Source organism: Scyliorhinus canicula, chromosome 2, assembly GCF_902713615.1.
Source record: "Scyliorhinus canicula chromosome 2, sScyCan1.1, whole genome shotgun sequence".
NCBI lineage: Eukaryota > Metazoa > Chordata > Chondrichthyes > Carcharhiniformes > Scyliorhinidae > Scyliorhinus > Scyliorhinus canicula.
This window is the reverse complement of record NC_052147.1, coordinates 276,120,654-276,143,664: the sequence shown is the minus strand read 5'-3', so window position 1 is coordinate 276,143,664 and position 23,011 is coordinate 276,120,654. Positions and strand designations below refer to the sequence as shown.

At 49.4% G+C, this 23,011-nt stretch overlaps 1 protein-coding gene across 2 annotated transcripts in view; it reads left to right on the top strand.

Annotated features, from left to right (window-relative positions):
- The window catches only part of adcy5 (adenylate cyclase 5), a 403,818-nt gene that overhangs the window by 320,586 nt on the left and 60,221 nt on the right, over positions 1-23,011 (top strand). For both annotated transcript variants that reach the window (XM_038790092.1, XM_038790091.1), the window contains 3 exons: positions 12,460-12,607; positions 14,631-14,728; positions 18,612-18,699. In XM_038790092.1, coding sequence (XP_038646020.1) covers positions 12,460-12,607; positions 14,631-14,728; positions 18,612-18,699 — 334 coding nt within the window. The remainder of the gene's footprint in view (positions 1-12,459; positions 12,608-14,630; positions 14,729-18,611; positions 18,700-23,011) is intronic.

Below are 23,011 nucleotides of genomic sequence, written 5' to 3'. Positions count from 1 at the left end.
CAAATGGATTTTGCGCTTTAACACTTTAAAAACATTTTGGGGATGTAGGTGTCACTGGTTGGGCCAGCATTTATTGCCTATCCCCCCAGGGGCTTCCATTCCAGAGAACATTTGAGAGTCGACCACATTGCTGTGAACCTGGAGTCTGAGGGATTAAACTGTGTAACACTTACTTCCAATATGCGTCAGAGGGGAGTGCGCAAGCAAGTGATTAACTTGGGGAGCAAATAAGGACAGTGCAGTGGACATGCTTACAGAATGGAAATGAAGGGTGACAGGATATAGATGATGCCATGCACTCAGGCATTCAGGCATCTTTCTATTCGATTTGGGAATTAATCCTGCACAGTGGCATCTTGGATCAAGTCCAGATCAAACCACAGAGTCTTGCAAGGTATCCTGAGGTCATGTTCCTGGTGTTGACTTTCCTGCTTTGAAACAGGTTCTGTTGGAAAGACACCTCAACCTGGAGTTTTTTTTAGTGGAGTTCTCCCAGAAGCAACCAAATTGGGGAGGCAGTGGTGTTAGTGGTATTGTCACTGGACTAGTAATCCAGAGACCCAGGGTAATGCCCTGAGGACCTGGTTCAAATCCCCACCACGCAGATGGTGAAATTTAAATTGAATAGAAATCTGGAATTAAAAGTCTATTGACGAGGAGAAGCCTATTCACTCAGAGGGTGGTGAATCTGTGGAATTCTCGACCACAGAAGGCCGTGGAGGTCAAGCTGAATATATTTAAGAAGGAAATAGATTATTCTGCTCTAAAGGTGGTAAGGGAAGAGCGCTGAGGTACAATGCTAAGTTCAGCCATGATCATATTGAATGGCGGAGTAGACTCGAATGGCCGAGTCCTGCTCCTATTTCCTATGCTTCAAAAGCCACTTCATCGTTTGAACATCCCTATTAAATATCTCGTTAATCTTCTCGAGGAGAAAGATTTTGGTCTGGATTCAGCGTTCCTGAGGCTAAGTGCCGACACCAACAGAAGATCCGTGGTCACGACGGGAAAATCGTCGCACAGCCCCCACCAATTCTGCTACTGGTGAGGGGCTAGCACCAACGGCGCGTGAAACACCGGCGGAGCATGCGGAAAATCACCGGGTCCTGTGCTGCACCATGTGTTGTGCTGGACCATGTACCCGCCCACCCCGACCCCACAGCCCACCTCCTGGCCTCCCCCACCACACCCCCCCCCCCCCCCCCCCCCCCAGCCCTGGCAGAAGCGGCCAGTGGCACAGATCTCGGCCGAGTGTGACGGCGCTGGACGCTGTCCGCACGCCCTCACGCTCTCTCTCCGCAGCTGGCACGCCCGGCTCCCGACCGCTGACACCACACGTGGCCCGTGTCATCGGGACCTCAGCCACCGGGGGCGGAGCATCGCAGGTGGGCCCGCTAATGACACTCCAACGGGGTTGCGACCGCTCGCTGCGCACATCCCGATGACACGGATTTGAAGGCATCGCGCCTGCCCCGATTTCGGGATGGAGAGCCAGTCTCCACCCGATGGCCGTTTCCCATTTCGACATCGGGCAATGGAGAATCCCGGCCTTTGTCTTTTTACCTTTATCTATCATCCAGGACTTCAGTTTTAATAGAAAAATTCCCAGGAAGCACAGCTGGGAGCTGGAGATTGAATATTCAGAAACTGCTGATTGTTAAACAAGAGAACCCATCGGATGGGTAATCTGTGTGAGGAATAGGGCAGCACGGTGGCCTAGTGGTTAGCACAACCGCCTCACGGCGCTGAGGTCCCAGGTTCGATCCCGGCTCTGGGTCACTGTCCGTGTGGAGTTTGCACATTCTCCCCGTGTCTGCGTGGGTTTCGCCCCCACAACCCAAAAATGTGCAGAGTAGGTGGATTGGCCACGCTAAATTGCCCCTTAATTGGAAAAAATAATTGGCTAATCTAAATTTATAAAATAAAAAAAAAAATAAAAAATCTGTGTGAGGAACGTCATGGTGCAGTGGGTACCGTCGCTATCTCTCCGGCTTTGATGGTCACAGGTGTGTGCATAACGTGCTTGATCATCAGCTCATGCGTCTTTCCAATGTGCCTGATATTTTTTTATTTGTTAATGGGATCGTTGGCTGGGTCACCATTTATTTCCCATCCCTAATTGCCCTTGAACCGAGTGGCTTGTCAGGCCATTTCAGAGGGCATTTAAGAGTTAGCCACTTCGCCGTGGCTCTGAGTTCCTTGAACACCAAGGCAGAGACCCTCGTAACATTTAAGAAGTATTTAGATGGGAACTTGTGATTCCTTAGGGCATGCAAGGCTATGGGCCAAGTGCTGGAAGATGGGATTAGGTGGTTGTTTTTGACCGGTGCAGACGCGATGGGCTGAAAGGTCTTTTCTGTGCTGTATGATTCTATGACTCTACGACATGTAGGCCAGGTCGGGTAAGTGTGGCAGATTTCCTTCCCTAAAGGACACTAAGTGAACCAGGTGGTTTTGTACTGCAATCGACAATGGGTTCATGGTCATCATTAGACTGCTCACAATTTCTTTACCTCTCGAATTCCCAAACTATATTAAACTGGCATCAGGCATTTCACCTGCCCCGAAGTCTGCTGTGCAATTTTAAACCTAGTTACTGCAATTGTCTCTTTAACTCAGAACACTTTGTTTACTCTTCCTTCAATTGTCCGGAACAATACCTTGATCTCTGTTCTCTTACCTTCAGGTCTCTGAAACACTCTTCCTGTTCCATTGCCTGGTTATCCAGGCAGTAACTGGTCGACTAGAAAGCCTGCCTCTGTGCAGTGCTATGCTGTCTTCTGGCAGAGCTGAGGGATGTTCACTCCCCGAGGACCTGGCTCCAACTACCCAGAAATTCAGCTAAAACCAAAACTTAAAAGCTTTTTTTATTCTTATAATGGCCTCCAGTTGCTCAGAAACCCCCACATGTTTATGCCTCTTATTTATTCTTCACACCATAGCCCTCTCTAAGCTCAATAGAGGGTTCGAATACAAGAGCAGGGATGTACATCTGGGCCTATATAAGGCTCTGGTCAGACCACATTTGGAGTATTGTGAGCAGTTTTGAGCCCCGTATCTCAAGAAGGATGTGCTGGCCTTGGAAAGGGTCTAGAGGAGGGTCACAGAAATGATTACTGGATCTCTGAGGGCGCTGGGTCTGTACTCATTGGAGTTTTAAAGGATGAGGGGGGAATCCTAGTGAAACTTACAGGATGCTGAGAGGCCCAGATAGAGTGGGCTTGGAGAGGATGTTTCAACCAGTGGGAAAAATTAGAACCAGAGGACTCAATCTCAGACTAAAGAGACAATCCTTTAAAACAGAGATGAGGAGGAATTTCTTCAGCCAGTGGGTGGTGAATCTGTGGAACTCTTTGCTGCAGAAGGCTGTGGAGGCCAAATCACTGAGTGTCTTTTAAGACAGAGGTAGATAGGTTCTTGATTATCATAGAATTTACAGTGCAGAAGGAGGCCATTCGGCCCATCGAGTCTGCACCGGCTCTTGGAAAGAGCACCCTACCCAAGGTCAACACCTCCACCCTTTCCCCATAACCCAGTAACCCCACCCAACACTAAGGGCAATTTTGGACACTAAGGGCAATTTATCATGGCCAGTCCACCTAACCTGCACATCTTTGGACTGTGGGAGGAAACCTGAGCACCCGGAGGAAACCCACGCACACACGGGGAGGATGTGCAGACTCCTCACAGACAGTGACCCAAGCCGGAATCGAACCTGGGACCCTGGAGTTGTGAAGCAATTGTGCTATCCACAATGCTACCATGCCGCCCTAAATTAATTAGGGGATCAGGGGTTATGGGGAGAAGGCAGGAGAATAGGGATGAGAAACACATCAGCCATGATTTAACAGTGGAGCAGACACGATGGGCTGAGTGGCCTAATTCTGCTCCTATGTCTTATGGTCTTAATCGAAACACAGTTGGAACTTAATCAACTCCCTCACAGACAAACCCGGTGTCAAGCATGAATCTAACTATAGGTTTTATCCTTACAGGCACAGAAACATTAAATTAAACCCATTTAACCTATACCATATTTCTAATGTTTACCAATACAAATATAAATCCTTTAAGACTACCTTCGTTTTCCTAACATTTGCCATTCTGTTACTTTGTCCGAAGTGGATTGTTTTACACTTAGCCACATTATACTGCTGTTATGGGCCAGGATTTAGAGAACCCCAAAGTGTTTCATGGAGTTCACCTGAAGTAAATTCTTTAAAGAGATCTTCTTATCAATCACCTCTTGATCAGGCTGTACAATCTTTTGCACCTCCTTCGCTTCCCTTGGGCTTTCCTTTACCACTTTCACAAACCCCACTGTCTTATCCTGTTTTACCACATCAGCCTTTCCAATGCTTTTCTTCAACCACCAACACTGTGACTTTACATGGTCTAGTTTATTACAGTGAAAGCATTTGAAACTTTTCATGTCTCTTCCACCCTCCTGGATTTCTTTTTTAATCTGAGGTACACTACCCTTCTAATCTTCCATCAGATCAACTTTGCCTCTACCACTTGAGTATTTCTCATGTCCCCAGTTTCTATCCCTCACAGGCTGAAACTGATGTTGAAACCAAGCTTTGATTTATGAACTAATTCATAATCATCTGCCATTTCTGCTGCTAACCTTGCAGTTTTAACCCTCTGCTCTTCCACATGAGTTCTCACTACATCAGGAATTGAATTTTAAAACTCCTCCAAAAGCATAATTTCTCTGAGAGCTTCATACATTTGGTCTATTTTCAAAGCACTTATCCACCTATCAAAATTACTCTGTTTGAGCCTTTCAAACTCCATGTATGGTTGACCAAATTCTTTCCTTAAATTTTTAAACCTTTGTCTATGGCTTCAGGCACTAGTTCATATGCACCTAAGATGGATTTTTTCACCTCCCCATACGTCTCAGATACCTCCTCCGGTAGTGATGCAAACACTTCACTAGCCCTACCTATCAGCTTTGTTTGAATCTGTAATACCCACATGTCCTGTGGCCATTTCATTTGTTTAGCCACCTTCTCAAATGAAATGAAAAAGGCTTCTACCCCCTTTTCGTCAAACCTTGGCAATGCTTTGACATATTTAAATAGATTCCCACCAAGCCTTTGACTTTGACGCTCTTTCTCACTATCCTCATCAGTATCATCCAACTGTACGTTTCTCTTTATGTTTGCCAATTTTAACTGACTGACATGTTTCATGGCCATTTTCTGAAGTTCAAAATCTCTCTCTTTATCTTTTTTCCTGATCTGTACCTCCCTTTCTCTTTCTTTTTGTTCTGCTCGGGCTAATCTTTCTTTTCTCCTTTCTTCTCTCTCGTTTTCTTTCTCCTCTCTCTTTCTTTTTCCTCTCTTTTGTATTCAAGCTGCTTTAATTCTTTCTCATGTTCCATTTGTTTAATTTGTAACTGAATTTTTGCCATTTCCAATGAGTCAAACTGTATCTCAGGCAACTTTAAATGCTTAGCCACCATTATAATTACCTCATCTTTTTGCATTTTGTCAGGTAATGTTAACTGCAATGTTTAGGGCAGCACGGTAGCACAAGTGGATAGCACTGTGGCTTCACAGCGCCAGGGTCCCAGGTTCGATTCCCCGCTGGGTCCCTGTCTGTGCGGAGTATGCACATTCTCCCTGTGCCTGCGTCGGTTTCATCCGGGTGCTCCGGTTTCCCCCCACAGTCCAAAGATGTGCAGGTTATGTGGATTGGCCATAATAAATTGACCTTAGTATCCAAAAGGTTAGGAGGGGTTATTGGGTTACGGGGATAGGGTGGAAGTGAGGGCTTAAGTGGGTCGGTGCAGACTCAATGGGCTGAATGGCCTCCTTCTGCACTGTATGTTCTATGTTCTGTACAATATTTTTGCCAAATCTAACAGTCTGCTTTTAGTCTCTGTCCGTAAGGTACTGCGTGTGACCGTCTCCACCCCCAAAACTTCAGAGCCTCTGAAAAAGCCATTGTCCACAAGACACTCCCTACTTAAACTAGAATATCATACCTGGTAAGCAACCACAATATACTCACCCCTCACTGTCTTTAAGTTCACTAAGCCAATCCAATAGATAGACTTTTATCCCCTTCGAGCCCCCAATTTGTTAAGAGCCAGGGTTTAGAGAACCCCAAAGTGTATCATGAAGTTTACCTGACCCACAACTTTTAATAGATTGTGGTATAGGGAGCACACAGCCCACTCCACAGGTGTGGTACAGCAGAAATTGAAAAGTATTTTTTAAAGCAAAACAGTGTTTATTCTTTGAACTCAAGTTAACCTTTTTAAAATATACAGTGAACATCTTAGCAACCATTAATACAACCCCCAAAGAATACAACACTAAGTAATGCTTAATAACTTCCCAAACAACATCCAGAAGAAAAATAAACACCTTTTAACAGAAGCACATTAGGTTTACATTCACTACTGAGAACATTTATAATTCTGAATTCACCAAATGATAAGAGATAGTGTTTTGATGGCAGAGAGGTCAGCAGTACACCTACTTGGTCTGGCTTCAGCTTCAACACTGAAAACAAAACTAAAACACACCCTGCAGCAAACAGCCTAAAACAAAAGTAAAAAGCTGACAGACAGCCCAGCTCCACCCACACTTTGACATCACTGCAGTAGAAAACACCCATTTCTTAAAGGTACATTTCTTAAACACCCATTTCTTAAAGGTACTCTCACATGACACTGCATCTGCCATGTATTTGCCCACTCACTCAAATTGTCTAAATCACCTTGAGGTCTCTTTACTTCCTCCCCACCGCTCATCATTCCCCCTATTTTTGTGTCATCAGAAAATGTGTAAATAATACACTTGATTCCTTCATCCAAATCGTTTATCCACGTTATACGGCACGCATCCACACATCTGGCCACTCACTCAACTTATCTAAATCAACTTGAAGCCTCTTAACATCCTCCTCACCCCTCGCATTCCCACCAGGTTTTGATCGAGTAAGTAAGGAGAGATTATTTTCAGAGGGTTGGCAACCAGAGGACACGGACTAAGATCATTGGAAAAAGAGTCAGAGGGACCCTGAGGAAGAGAAATTCTACGCAGCGGTTTTTTGCGATATGGAATGTGCTGCTCGAAAGGGTGGTGGATGCACATTCAACAGGAACTTTCAGAAGGGAAAAGATATGTAGAGTAGAGGGTAAGAGCAAGGAAGATTGAAACTAAATGGGTAACGCTTTGAGAGAACAGCACACGCACAAAGGGACGAATGGCCTCCTGTGATTCTATGAAAAAAGACAGCTTGAAAACATAAAACAGCAAACTTTAAGGCTCCTCTCAAACTGGGGTAATGTGCAGCAATAGGAATGTATCATTTCTGCATTGCATCAGCTAAGTATTGTAATGTAAACATTATCAGAGGAAGGTGGAGCTTGAATTTGGTCAATAATGCAAAACAGGTAGTAATAATGAGTCTGATTGATTTGCATCTTTCCATCTTTATTTCCATGGTGATCCACTTCCACACAAAGTTCAAGTCTGCCCCATTATCAGCCACTTGTATCTATAAAGTGCCTTTGATACCACCACCTGGAAATTATCCTCCAAGTCACTCTGACTTGGAAATATATCACCGTTCCTTCACCGTCGCTGGTCAAAATCCTTGAATTCCCTCCCTAACAGCATATTTTACGGGTGTCAGGCAACCGATTGGTTGACGTCGGGGCTGTTGTCACTATTAGGAGCTGCCGGCCAATCACCCTCCCAACCAGGTAAGTGGGTTCTGGGCTGTCCGGAGAGGGGATGAGAGTTCATGAGGTTGGGCAGCACTGTTGCAACAGGTGGGGGGGTCGGGGGGAGGGGGGGGGGGAGATAGACGACGATTGTCTGTATGGGGCCCCACTATGAGCCAAAGAGCAGCAAATGTTAGAGAACACCCCCTCCCCCTCTGTGCCCACTAACAGCCTCCAGCCAGTTGTGAGGAGAGGGCGTTAACTGGCCACTCAATCGGCTTCTGAGTGGGAGGACCATCCTGCGCTTTCCCCATCCCTGGAAGAATGTTGCAGCATCAGAAAGGTGACTCCCTCTCCACCCCTCACCTACCCCAACCATGTTTCAGACTACCTAGCCTGCCCCTAAAGGGACAGCATGGTAGCACACTGTCTAGCACTGTGGCTTCTCAGCGCCAGGGTCCCAGGTTCGATTCCCCGCTGGGTCACTGTCTGTGCGGAGTCTCCATGTTCTCCCCGTGCCTGCGTGGGTTTCCTCCGGGTGCTCCGGTTTCCCCCCACAGTCCAAAGATGTGCAGGTTAGGTGGATTGGCCGTGATAAATTGCCCTTAGTGTCCAAAACGGTTAGGAGGGGTTATTGGGTTACAGGGATAGGGTGGAAGTGAGGGCTTAAGTGGGTTTGTGCATACATGATGGACCAAATGGCTTCCTTCTGCACTGTATGTTCTATAAAATTCAACCTGGAGTGTGCAAAATGTTTTCTTTGCTATATTCTTAACGTTGTAACCTCCACGAGGACCGGGGGGGGGTGGGGGGGGGGGGAGAGCCATTGTTGATCTCCCCTTAGGACTCGCGGAACATGAGCATCCCAGATAGGGGGCGGAGCCCACCCAGCTGGAGCTCGATACAGACTGACACAAAAGCCGGCCCAAAGCGGGGCCTGGTGTGGTTAGTTCTCCCAACATCACGGTAGCATTGTGGATAGCACAATCGCTTCACAGCTACAGGGTTCCAGGTTCGATTCCGGCTTGGGTCACTGTCTGTGCGGAGTCTGCACGTCCTCCCTGTGTGTGCGTGGGTTTCCTCCGGGGGCTCCGGTTTCCTCCCACAGTCCAAAGATGTGCAGGTTAGGTGGATTGGCCGTGATAAATTGCCCTTAGTGTCCAAAATTGCCCTTAGTGTTGGGTGGGGTTACTGGGTTATGGGGAAAGGGTGGAGTTGTTGACCTTGGGTAGGGTGCTCTTTCCAAGAGCTGGTGCAGACTCGATGGGCTTAATGGCCTCCTTCTGCACTGTAAATTCTATGATCACGAAGTTGAAACTTCTTAAAGTATTGAAAGAATTGACCATATGTTGCTGAAAAGAAAGGCCTATTGCTGAAATTTACATCTTGCACTCTCAGGACAAACTCAGGAATGCCCAATTTCAAACAATCACAACAGTTTATATTAGACTAGGTGGAAAAGGATGCTGCTTGGTTGTCGTCAATTGTCTGCTGTTAGGCACACTCTAGTGATCGGCTGTGTACTGGAGACAGGACAAGAAGGGGGACCTGTGACTTGAGCAGGTTGGCAATAAATAAGAGAATGAACGTGTATTAATTTGGAACCTTGTGCATCCACAGGACGTCTTGAAGCGCTTCACATCCCAATGATTTATTTCGAAGAGCAGTGACTGTTGTTGGATAGCACCCACCCCCACCACGTGCAGAGCAAGATCCCACACCAACCTCATGCTGGGTCCCTTATGCTGTGTCCCCAGTGACGGCTGGAGGCACACTGGGTTTTACATCCCTTAATTGACACGCATGTAAAATAGGGCGTGATGCCGGCAGGTCGGCAGTACGACATCGTCTGGCCTCCGAATTTAGGGAAGGCGAGCGAGCATGGAAACCAGCAGCCTGCCTGCCATTTTGAAATGACTGGTTAACACGCTATTGGGCTTCTTAACGACCCAGTCAACTGCAATCTTTGTTGCCTCGTGCATTTTCCCAGGGGTCGGACGTGAAAAAGTTTGGGAGTGCTGACAAGGTGGCACAGGGGTGTAATAAAATGCCTGGCAGTGGGACCATAGCTGACTGTAGCAGCCGCTGAAGGTGACAGCGTCGGAATGTTTTTTGAGACTCATTTTCATTTTACTATTTGGAACCTGCTGTAAGAAATAAGGATTGAGAGAGCAGAGGCCTTTAAATTTGTAGCCGTGACCGACTTCCTGTTCACAGCATAACCCCCCCCCCCGGGTCACGTGACGTCTGTTTCTTATTCTCGATTGGGCATGGAGCCAACACCCTCCCCCCACACACACACACTGTACGCTGCTAATTGGCTGCCTTGTGCCCGACGGGCAGCTGCCAATTGTCCGTCAGACGCTTGGTTCTCCGAGCTGAGGCAGCGGAGCGCAGGATCGGGATTGAGGGCCCCACTCACTTTCCATACCACCTCCTTCACCCCATTGAAATCCACCCCAGAGATTCCACACAGCAATGAGAGAGAGAGAGAGAAGTAATTGCGCTGTGTGGATAAAGGTCAACATGAACATCTCCTCTCTTTACACAGCGCTATAAACACAATTTATATTTAAACAGAGGCTTTAACGTAATAAAACCTCTCAAGGTGCTTTACAAGAGTATTACAAAACAAAATATACACAGAGCCATGTTATTTAAAATTCATTTATGGGATGTGGGCGTCGCTGGTTAGGCCAGCATTTATTGTCCATCTCTAGGTGCCCTTCAGAAGGTGGTGGTGAGCTGCCTTTGTGAACCGCTGCAGTCCCTGAGGTGTAGGTACATCCTCTGTGCTGTTAGGGAGGGAGTTCCAGGATTTTGACCCAGCGACAGTGAAGGAGCGGCGATACATTTCCAAGTCGGTGATGGTGTGTGAGTTGGAGTTGGCCCTCCAGACGGTGGGGTTCCCATGTATCTGTTGCCCATGTCCTTCTGGGTGGTAGTGGTCGTGGGTTTGGAAGGTGCTGCTGAAGGAACCTTGGTGAATTCCTGCAGTGCATCTTGTAGACGGTGCACACGGCTGCCACTGTTCGTAAAGGGACTTTAGTTCAGATAGCCAAAAGCTTGATCCAAAGGTTATGTCTTAAGGAAGGCAGAAGGTTAGGAGAGATACAGGGCAGGATTGAGTTTATCTCCTAACCAGTTGATAAAAAAATCAGGAATGCTCAAGGGCAGATATCTCTGACGGTTGCTGGGCTGGAGGAGATTGCAGAGATAGGGAGGGTCGAGGCCATGGAGGGTAAGGGATGAAAATGTTAAAATCAAGACATTGCTTGTGCAGGAGCGAGTGTAGGTCAGTAACCTGAGGGGATGGGACAGTGTGCAAGTTAAGGAGTGGGAGTAGAGTGTTGGATGATCTGAAGTTTATGGAGGCTGTAATGTGGGTAACCAGAAATAATAATATAATAATAATAATCGCTTATTGTCACGAGTAGGCTTCAATTAAGTTACCGTTAAAAGTCCTTAATCACCACATTCCGGCACCTGTTCAGGGAGGCAGGTATGGGAATTGAACCCACGCTGCTGGCATTGTTCTGCATTACAAGCCAGCGATTTAGCCCACAATGCTAAAGAAGGTATTGAAGGCATTGATGTGGGTTTCAGCAGTAGATGAGCGGAGGCAAGTCGGGCGATTTATGAAGGTGGAAATAGTCAGTCTGAGGTTTTGTGTACAGATAAGGTCGGAAGGTGACACCAAACAGACTGATTTAATCTCAGACTATTGCCTGCGCTTCAGATTCAGACGTGAGAGCAGTCAAGAGTTCTGCTTTATACTTGGCATGTGGATGGTACCCATTTTAGGAATGGACAACTTGCCCTCTCAGCAGAGGAGGAGCTATTGACAGAGTATACGATAGCTCACTGGACTTGCCGTAATGGCAGTGAGGCCTACAAAAGATCACCATGCCTGCCCTATTGGCAGAGGACTATGATAGTTTACTGGCGTGCCCCATTGGCTGAATTATACGATAACTCACTCATCCTAACCTATTGGCAGAGGCCTACGATAGCCTACTAGGCCTGCATACTGGCACAAGCCTACAATAGTTCACTAGTCCTTGATGCGACCATCAATTAACGCGAGACAGAGAGTTGAAGTGAACAGTGGCTTTAATCGACGAGAACAGTGCTGTCTGCAACTGCTCTGCTAGTGAGAGCCGCCTACAGGGCAGCTGCTCTTTATACTTCCCCTGCACAATGGTCCATAGGTGAAGCCCACATGGGCAACAGTGTGATACAGTGTAATACATGGTGAATGGTGAACACAATATGTTCACCACAGTCCTATCCTATTGGCAGAGGCCTACGATAGCCTACTAGGCCTGCCCTATTGGTAGAGGCCATGATAGCTCACTAGGTCTTCTCTGTTGGTAGAGGCCTATGATAGCTTACTAGGCCTGCAGTATTGACAGAGGCCTACTAGGCCTGCCCTATTGGTAGAGGCCATGATATCTCACTAGGTCTTCTCTGTTGGTAGAGGCCTATGATAGCTTACTAGGCCTGCAGTATTTGCAGAGGCCTACGATAGCCTACTAGGCCTGGCCTACTGGCAGAGGCCTACAATAGTTCACTCGGCCAGACCTATTGGTAGAGGCCTATGATAGCTCACGATAGACCTGCCCTATTGGCTTGGGGAGTGATGTAAACACAGCAGACTGAGAGAAAAAAAACTATTTTTCTAATTGGTTGAATTGATGAAAAAGTTAAATGCACAGTTGAGATAAGTTACGTGTGTTGAGACTTTTGTTTTGTATTTCTCCCTTTAGCAGAAACACTCAAGAAAACATGAATCCCGAAGATGAGGTGGATGAATTCCTCGGACGAGCAATCGATGCCAGAAGCATAGATCGACTACGGTCTGAACATGTGCGGAAATTCCTGCTCACGTTCAGGAAACCTGAGCTGGAAAAGAAGGTAAATTATTTTTTTCCCTCCTTAATTCTTTCATGGGATTGGAGTGTCTGTGGCAAAACCAGCATTTGTTGCCCAATTCTAATTGCCCTTAAGTGAGCGGCTTGCTCGGCTATTTAAGAGTCAGCCACATTGCTGTGGGTCTGCAGTCACATGTAGGCCAGACCGGGCAAGAATGGCAGATTTCCTTCCCTAAAGGGCATTAGTGAACCAGATGGGTTTTTACAACAATTGTTTCATGGTCACCATTAGACTTTTAATTCCAGGTTTTGTTGAATTCATGTTTCACCATCTGCCATGGTGGGTCCCCAGAGCATCACCCGAAGTCCCTGGATTATTAGCCCAGTGAAAATACCGCTGCATCACCTGATTTGGGGTGGCACGGTAGCACAGTGATTAGCACTGCTGCCTCACAGCGCCAGGGTCCCAGGTTCGATTCCCCGCTGGGTCACTGTCTGTGTGGAGTCTGCACGTTCTCCCCGTGTCTGCGTGGGTTTCCTCCGGGTGCTCCGGTTTCCTCCCGTAGTCCAAAGATGTGCAGGTTAGGTGGATTGGCCATGATAAATTGCCCCTTAGTGTCCAGGGATGTGAACGTTAGATTGTAGGATTGCAGGGATAGGGATCGGTGCAAACTCAATGGGCCGAATGGCCTACTCCTGCACTGCAAGGAGTCTATGAGTTCTATTCTATGAGATAGGGTAAAAGGCTACAGGGCTGGGGAGGAGGTCACAGAGATAGGGTAGAACAAAGGTGCTCAACTGGCCTGTTGCCGTCCACTCGTGTGCCATGAAGGTTCCATAAATGTGCCGCAAAATAAGATTCAAAATGATTAAACATTAAAGTAAATAAACTAAATCTAACCTTCATTTCAGCTCTGTTGTCGGCATCTCTAAGTCCTGATGAACTTCGAGCCTCCCGCGCATGGGCTGCTGGGAATGGGTCGCACATGCGCGGTTCGAATTTTTTACCGTGGTCAGGCACATGGGTCGAACCAATGTAAAAAATCAGAACTGTGCACGTGTGTCCCTTTCCCAGCTGGTCCATGCAAGGTTCGGATTACCAACATAAAACATTCCAACCACCCATGTGCAGTCCTTTCCTTGGCCGATCCCTGCACAGTAGTCCCAGGTTCTGCGGGAATTGGAGATGCCGACCGCGGAGTTGAAGACAGAAGCCCCACACCCACCCCCAAAGCCCCAACGCACTATTGGGAGTGTCCCAGGCCGCCCCCTGCACCTCCCAACACCCACGCAGGGCAGCCCCCAATCGCACCCATGCAAAAAATGCCAGATTGGCACCTTGGCATGGCCAAGCTCACACCCAGGTGGCAGCATCAATGCCAAGGTACCACCTTGCCCACCTGGGGCCTCTGATCTCCTTGGAGTCCCCCACAAGTGCCCTTTGTGGAGACCAGTACTGAATGGTGCTTGCCCAAGGTGAGGGAGATTGATCCCACGCCTCGGGTAACTCGGGAATCTGCACATTAAAATGAGACTAGCTGCCTCACTTTCATATGCAGATTTGCTAAAAAGTGAACCCGCCCCCACTGGGCGGGATTTACCTCGGAATGTCTCGCGAGATGGCTTTAGATCTCACGAGGCGCTGGGAGCCAGGTAGATCCTGGAAACAGGGTCTCCTGGCTTCAGTCGGCCGCGCTGCGCCACGGCGAGCTGCTTTTCGGGCGCAACGTGGCAATTAAATTGCCCTTTGATAGAGGGAAAAAAAACATAATCTCTGGTGAAAAGTTTAGTATTTAGAATATTTGGTCCAGAGGGGAGACGAGGAGAAACTGTTGGGATCTGGAAAATGCTCGATATGGAAAGATGGTGGAATTCCACGAATAATTTTAAAGGGAGTTGGACAGATTACTTCGGGATGAGGAATTTAAAGGATTACGGATAAAAAGCAGAGTGTGGGACTAAACACTACTGCTGTTTCAAGGAGTCAATGCGCTGAATGGCCTCTCGTGTGCTTTCGTTTTCTGTGATGCTCTGATTCCAGTCATTTTCTCTTGTCTGTTCTGCAGTATTCGAAGGAGGTGGACGACCGATTTGGAGCCTACGTGGCCTGTTCCTGTCTTGTCTTCCTCTTTATCTGTTGCATCCAGATAACCATTGTGCCCCAGTAAGTCTCCTCCTTCGTTCTCTTAACCTGAGAGGAATTTCCAGGCACTCACTTATTCTTGGGCACCGTGTCTCAAGGAATGGAGAGTGCGGTTGGCAGCCGGTCATAAAATCCAAACAAAGAGGAGCAAGAGTCGGCCTTTCGGCCCATCGAAACTGCTCCGTCATGCAGTAAGATCACGGCTTTTGATGGGTTTCCTCCACCCCCCCACCCCTGTCAGTCCCTCATTACCATTGACTCTCTTGCCAATCAGAAATCGGTCTACCTCAGCCTTGAACATGTTCAGTGGCCCACACCCTGCACTGATCGCTGGGGAAGAGTATTGGAGTCTAATGATCCTCTGAGAGAAAAGGCAAAATCATCTCCATCTCCGCCATCAGCGGGAAACCCATTATTTTTAAATTCTGCCCCATGGTTCTACGTTCCCCCGTAAACGGACACATCCTCTCGGCATCTACCCTGTCAAACCTCCTCAGAATCTGATATGCCTCAATCAGGTCACCGCTCGTTCTTCTAAACTCCAGTGAGTGAGAGCCCACCTGTTAAACCTTTCCTCGTAAGACAACCCGTTCATTCCAGGAATCAGCCTGGCTAACCTCCTCTACACTGCCTACAAAGCAAGTCTATCCTCCTCTACACTGCCTACAAAGCAAGTCTATCCTCCTCTACACTGCCTACAAAGCAAGTCTATCCTCCTCTACACTGCCTACAAAGCAAGTCTATCCTCCTCTACACGGCCTACAAAGCAAGTCTATCCTCCTCTACACTGCCTACAAAGCAAGTCTATCCTCCTCTACACTGCCTACAAAGCAAGTCTATCCTCCTCTACACTGCCTACAAAGCAAGTCTATCCTCCTCTACACTGCCTACAAAGCAAGTCTGTCCTCCTCTACACTGCTTACAAAGCAAGTCTATCCTCCTCTACACTGCCTACAAAGCAAGTCTATCCTCCTCTACACTGCCTACAAAGCAAGTCTATCCTCCTCTACACTGCCTACAAAGCAAGTCTATCCTCCTCTACACTGCCTACAAAGCAAGTCTATCCTCCTCTACACTGCCTACAAAGCAAGTCTATCTTCCCTTGAGTAAGGAGGCCACAGTGTTCCAGCTGCGCTCTCAACAATGCCCCACACAGTTGTAGCAAGACAACCCTCCGTTCATACTCCACCCCTCTTCAGCAAAGACCAACATTCAATTTGCCATCCTAATTCACTGCCGTACCTGTATAAATACGTTTATTAATATGATGACCATGGCCATTTGCAAATCCCAGACCTGAAAATCCACAGTCTTTCAAATATATTCCACCTATAACTTGGTAGCAATCCGTTTCCAGGGTCAGTACTTAGGCAGGGAGGTCATTGGGGCACATTTCACCGAGTCCGGTGCCTTTGTTAGCTCCAGTCTCCATAGAATCCTTACAGTGCAGAAGGAGGCCATTCAGCCCATCAAGTCTGCACTGACCCTCTGAAAGAGCACCCTCCCGACGCCCATTCCTCCACCCTACCCCTGTAACCCCATCTAACCTGCATATCTTTGGACACTAAGGGGCAATTTATCATGGCCAATCCACCTAACCTGCACATCTTTGGACTGTGGGAGGTAACTGGAGCAGCTGGAGGAGAGAACCGGGGAGAACGTGCAGACTCCACACAATCACCTGAGGCTGGAATTGAACCCGGACCCTTGGTGCTGTGAGGCAGCAGTGTTAACCTCCTATCTTCCATCATTCACAGACCATCTCATCCAAACCTCTGTTCCCTAACTGATACCACGTCCTGGCGACCTGCCATCCTCGTGCTCCCCACCTCATCAATTTTTAAATTCTCTACCTGGTTTCCAAATCAGTCGTGACCTCCCACGTCTTCCCCATCTCTGTAACCTCCTCAGAAGCAAACCCTCCGAGATCTCTGCCTTCGTACGATCCACGGTTTCCATTAGCCGATTAGCAGCTGTACCTCTGGGGCCCTAAGCTCTGGAATTCTCTCCCTAAACATCTCTCTTTCCGCACCGCTATTAAACCCCTCCCTTCAACCTTCTCTGCCCTAAGGAAAACAAACACAACTTCTCTGGTGTCTGCACAGAACTTAACTTCCTCATCCCTGGTGAAATGTTGGCACAGTCCCGGAGGACCATAGGCTGCTTTCCACTTTGAGGGGGCAGAGAGCTGACTGGTGGTGATTTAACCTGAGGACTACCAAACCTCAGGCGAGGGGCAAGGTTGAGAAAGCGGAGCTTTCAGCCGGTGCAGGAATTGTACCCGCTCTGCTGGCGTCACTCCGCGTCACGAACCAGCCATCCGACCAATCCAGCTAACCAACCCCCATCAGGCCTGTTAACATTCTAATCAGCCCCTACCAGAATCATTGTAAGTGTACGGCACAGAAAGAGGCTACTTTGACCTGCTGTGTCAGTGCTGAACGATAAACAAGTTACCCATTCTAAAAAAAAGCAACAGTAAGAAGTCTTACAACACCAGGTGAAGGAAGGAGCAGTGCTCCGAAAGCTCGTGTTTGAAACAAACCTGTTGGACTTTAACCTGGTGTTGTAAGACTTCTTACTGTACCCACCCCAGTCCAACGCCAGCATCTCCACATCAATATAAAAGCAAAATACTGCGGGTGCTGGAAATCTGAAATAAGAATTCGAAATGCTGGACAAACCCAGCAGGTTGGCAGCATATCTGTGGAGAGAGAAACAGAGTTAAATCTATGCCCCTGAGTCACTGACCTCTCCGCTGAGGTAAGCAGGCCCTTCCCATCCTCACTACCTGGGCCCCACACAATTTTCCACACCTCGATCAAATCTCCCTTCAGCCTCCTCTGTTCCAAGGAGAACAGCTCCAGCCTGTCAACCTTTCCTCATAGCTGCAAGTTTCTAATCCTGACAATCTTCTCCTCTGCACCCTCCCCTAATTCAATTACATCCCCTCTCTAATGACGGAGCCAGAACTGCACACGGTGACTCGAGTTATACTGTCAGGGGTGCCACCATTTGGATGAAATATCTCGGCCCTTTCTTCAGGTAGACATAAAGGATCTCAAGGCACTATCTTAGAGAGTTCTCCCCGATGTCATTGACTAGCATGACACAAACTGATTCCCTGGGATCTCACATTGCTCTCTGTGGAATATTGTGTTGACGGTGTGATTGCTACCCACACCCATGATTGTCCCCTCCCCCCCCCCCCCCCCCCCCCCCCCCCAAACCTGGCTCCCTACAGACTGGACCCAACTCTCCCACCCCCCCCCCCACAGACCCAACCTCTGACCCCTGCCCCATTCCTGCCGACTTCCCATCTCACCACCCCAACCCCCGCCCAGACGTCTACCCTCATCAACCCCTCTGACCCACCTCCACCTCAGAACACCCAAACCACATCACTCGCCTCGAATCCCCCCACTGAGACCTCCGAACCTCCCAACTCCCCCCCCCCCCTAATTCCATCCACCCAACTCCGAATCCTCCAACCCCCTCACCCCTACCTCGATCCACCAGACCCACCCCACCTTCCCAACATCCAGATCCTCCTCCCCACGACCCCTCGACTAGTGTTTCCTAAAAGTTTGCGGTAAGTTCCTTCCTCTTGTACCGACAGCTTTTACAGCTAGCCCTGCCCAGCTTCAAACATTTGGGTATAACTCACCCTGCACCCCAACCCGAGGTATCTTTTCCTGCACCCCCTTTAAAATAGTACCATTCAATTTTTATCGTCTGTTGGTAGACACGTCTGAGAGGTGAGGCTTCTTCCTATGCTGAGGTTGGGGTGAACTTATTCACAGTGTCAACAAAATAAAGTGGCACAATGCACGATCCTTTCTGTGGGCAGGGTGACCAGGTGAGAGCTAATTCTTGTCCTTTTTCTCCCCCTCCCTCTTTGCAGCTCCACGTTGATGCTGGGTTTCTATCTCTCCTGCCTGTTGGTCCTGGTCAGTGTGTTGTTCGTTTCCACCATCTACTGCTGTGTCAAGGTGAGAAAGTCAGAGCTCTCATACTTCCCCACCCTGCTCCGTCTCGAATTGTTTAATTCGAACCTGGGAATAGAGGCCCCTTGAGTCTGTTCCACAACTCAACGCAAGCCCGACCGATCTGTACCCCATTTCCATCCACTTGCCTTTTGCTCCTTATCCCCTCCTTGGCTAGCAGAAATCTTATCGATCAGAGATTCACGATTACTAATTGAACTCTCAATAAAATGCTATTTGTGTGGAGAGAGTTTGACACTTCAACAGACTCCCTTAGCGTGGAGAAAGTGGGGCAGAATTTTCCCAAGAAATGACAAAGTGTCAGGGACCGACTGAAAACCGACGTGCTTCTCTCCAGATGCACAGCAGAGTTTTCAGAGCAGATTTTCTGGCACACAACACCGAGGGGACGTGGTTTACGCCTTCACTCTGGACCGATAGAGCCGGCAAGGCTGCCTCCACGGAGATCAGGGCATCATCTTTAGGGGGCACCACAAACTGTTTTTTAAAATGAGTTCCTCCATGCCCCTCCACGGATAGGGAGGACCACCCACCACAAGCTTCAAGGTGACTCCCACCGCCCTACCCCCAACATGGAAGTAAAGGGAGGCACTATTCCCCCTCACCCCCATCCCCATGTTGTCATCAGAGCTCTCCAATCCCCTACCACTCCCCCACCCCACACTCTCATCGGGGCTCTATCCTCCTCCCTTCCGCACCCCCCACGTTGTCATCAGGGCTGTCCCCCTGCTCTCTCCGTGTTCCTGTGCTCTTGCTCTCTCCCCGTGCTGCTCTCTCCCCGTGCTCTTGCTCTCTCCCCGTGCTGCTCTCTCCCCGTGCTGCTCTCCCCGTGCTCTTGTTCTCTCCCCGTGCTGCTCTCTCCCCGTGCTGCTCTCTCCCCGTGCTGCTCTCTCCCCGTGCTGCTCTCTCCCCGTGCTGCTCTCTCCCCGTGCTGCTCTCTCCCCGTGCTGCTCTCTCCCCGTGCTGCTCTCTCCCCGTGCTGCTCTCTCCCCGTGCTGCTCTCTCCCCGTGCTGCTCTCTCCCCGTGCTGCTCTCTCCCCGTGCTGCTCTCTCCCCGTGCTGCTCTCTCCCTGTGCTCTTGCTCTCTCCCCGTGCTGTTCTCTCCCCGTGCTGTTCTCTCCCCGTGCTGTTCTCTCCCCGTGCTGCTCTCCCCCCGTGCTGCTCTCCCCCCGTGCTGCTCTCCCCCCGTGCTGCTCTCCCCCCGTGCTGCTCTCTCCCCGTGCTGCTCTCTCCCCGTGCTGCTCTCTCCCCGTGCTGCTCTCTCCCCGTGCTGCTCTCTCCCCGTGCTCTTGTTCTCTCCCCGTGCTGCTCTCTCCCCGTGCTGCTCTCTCCCCGTGCTCTTGCTCTCTCCCCGTGCTCTTGCTCTCTCCCCGTGCTCTTGCTCTCCTCCCGTGCTGCTCTCTCCCCGTGCTGCTCTCTCCCCGTGCTGCTCTCTCCCCGTGCTGCTCTCTCCCCGTGCTGCTCTCTCCCCGTGCTGCTCTCTCCCCGTGCTCTTGTTCGCTCCCCGTGCTGCTCTCTCCCCGTGCTGCTCTCTCCCCGTGCTCTTGTTCGCTCCCCGTGCTGCTCTCTCCCCGTGCTGCTCTCTCCCCGTGCTCTTGCTCTCTCCCCGTGCTCTTGCTCTCTCCCCGTGCTCTTGCTCTCTCTCCTTGTTCCTGTTTTTTTCCCTACGCTCCTGCTCTCTTCACACCCTTGACCGCCCATCCCCCCCTCAATCCTAAGACCTTGGAGGTCTTACTTTTTAGTTTAACTCCTGACTCCCTGAATTCAGCTTGTAGGACCTCGTCCCGTTTTCTTACCTATATCGTTGGTGTCCCCCCCCCACCAGAATGTTCTGCAGCCGCTCCGAGACATCCTTGACCCTTGCACTAGGGAGGCAACATACCATCCTGGAGTTTCGATTGCGTCTGCAGAACCACCTATCTATTCCCCTTACAATTGAGTCCCCTATCACTAAAGCCCTGCCATTCTTCTTCCTGCCCTGCTGTGCAGCCACGGTGCCATGAACCTGGCTGCTGCCTTCCCCTGGCGAGCCACATCCCTCAGCAGTATCCAAAACGGTATACCTGTTTTGGAGGGAGATGACCGCAGGGAACCCCTGCACCGCCTTCCTACTCTTCCTCTGTCTGGTGGTCACCCATTTCCAATCGCCCTCAATAATTTTTATCTGTGGTGTGACCAACTCGCTAAACGTGCTATCCACGACTTCCTTAGCATCATGGATGCTCCAATGTGAGCTCCAGAGCCGTCAAGCGGTCCAACAGGAGCTGCAGCTGGACACACTCCTTTCACGTGAAGGAGCCAGGGTCAGTGGACGTGTCCCTGAGCCCCCACATCGCACAGGAGGAGCATGACACGGGTCTGGGATCTCCTGCTATGAGACTTAACCCTTAAGTTAACTTACAACAACTATAATGCCAAGAGAAAAAAAGAAAAGAAAAACTACTTGCCAGTCACCAGTCAGTCACTTACCTGTTGGTCGAGCTGACGGGTTGACGTCTCCCAGAAGCCTCTTCTGCTGCCTCTGCTGGACGATGATCGACCTCCTGTTGGTCACTGGAGGGATTCTTTATGAGTTTATGAGTGTTATGTAGTGCTATAATTTAGATGGGTGGGGTCCATGATTATCGGTAATCCATTTGCAAAGAGAGCCTTCAACTAAAATCATTTGAGAATCACTGGGTTCATAGATGCTGTTTAACCTTTGGACTTCCTGTCACTAAAAACCAATCGTGATTCAACTGCCTGATACCAGTTGAGCATGTTGAACTAATATTTGCTTCATTACTCATCCTCGGTATCACTAAATCCTGAAAAATGTGACAAAAGTAAAACAAACGTGTGAGTGGAAATTAACAGTTACACACTGAAGCCTGAAGAAGCTCCTTGTCCCCTGGACGAATCGTAGTTGGGGGAGAGGGGTGGGGGGTGGGGGGTGGGTGCAGTCATCATCGAGCCAGTGTCTCTAAATTTAATCCAATTTAGCAGCACAAATTATTCCTGTTCCTGTAAATAAGTCTTTAACTCCTATCCTGTCACAGACTTCTTGTGGCGCAGAAGAAGGGCGTTCAGTGTAAGCTCTCCAAATGAGCATCATGGCATAGAGCCTTTTCCCTACCTCTTCCCTTGACCCCCGTGCTTTGTTTCAATTCAAATAATCACCCACTGCCCTTTCGAAAGCCTTGGCTGAACCTGCCTCCTCCACACTTCCAGACAGTGCTTTCCGGACGTAACCGCTCGCTGTGTGAAAAGGGTTTTTTTTTTCTCCTCACATCGCATTTGCTTCTTTTGCAAATCGCTTTAAATCTGTTGCCCCCCCCCCCCCCCCATACCCCCTCGTTGTGGATCCTTTCCACGATCGGGAACGGTTTCTCCAGTCTCTGACTGGCCTGCCTCTCCCCAGTCCACAACGAATGGATTCCCTATTCCACCTGAATCCAATTCTGGTTGCGCTCTATTCTTTCCAACCCAACTGATGCATCCATTTACTCTAAATTAACTTCCGATGTTAAGCACGTTGAGATTGTGTAGAGCGAGACCTCAGATGAAAGGCCGAAATACTGTAAAACACTGGACACGGGGAATCCCGAGGCCAATGCGTGATGCGCAGTGAATGCTGGCTTAACTTTCCCACGCCCAATGAACAGATTTGGGGGAGAGAGAGAGAGAGAGAATTAATGGCTGAGGTCCTGTCGAGGCGTTGGGAATCTAGCTGGACCGCTTTCTGGAAGCCCCAATGGACCAGAGGCTAATCAGGCAGTGGCCTTTTTTCTGGAACCCGCTCCCCAGGGGCAGAGGTCCCAGTGAGTAACAACTGCCAGCCAATCGGGGGCCAGCAACTCTTGCGCTGAGCAGCAGCACAGAGGAGGCAGTGGCAGCTAGCGGGAGAACACCCCTCCCAGAGACCCGGATTGCAGAGCAGGTGGCGTTGCGAGGACAAGGGGGCATGGGTTTGTGCGAAGGAAGAGTGGGGAAGCTCTCAGTAGGCCCCTCCCTTCCCGATCTTCCAGACCCGCCGATGGCGCACCCTCCCTTCCCGATATCGAGTTACCCGTGCAGGCACTGGGTGCATTTGAGGGACACATTCCCCTCACCTCCGGATGTGAAGAGCACGGTAGGACAGCATGGTAGCACAGTTGTATCACAGCTCCAGGGTCCCAGGTTCCATTCCCCGCTGGGTCACTGTCTGTGTGGAGTCTGCACGTTCTCCCCGTGTCTGCATGGGTTTCCTCCGGATGCTCCGGTTTTCTCCCACAGTCCAAAGACGTGCGGATTAGGTGGATTGGCCATGATAAATTGT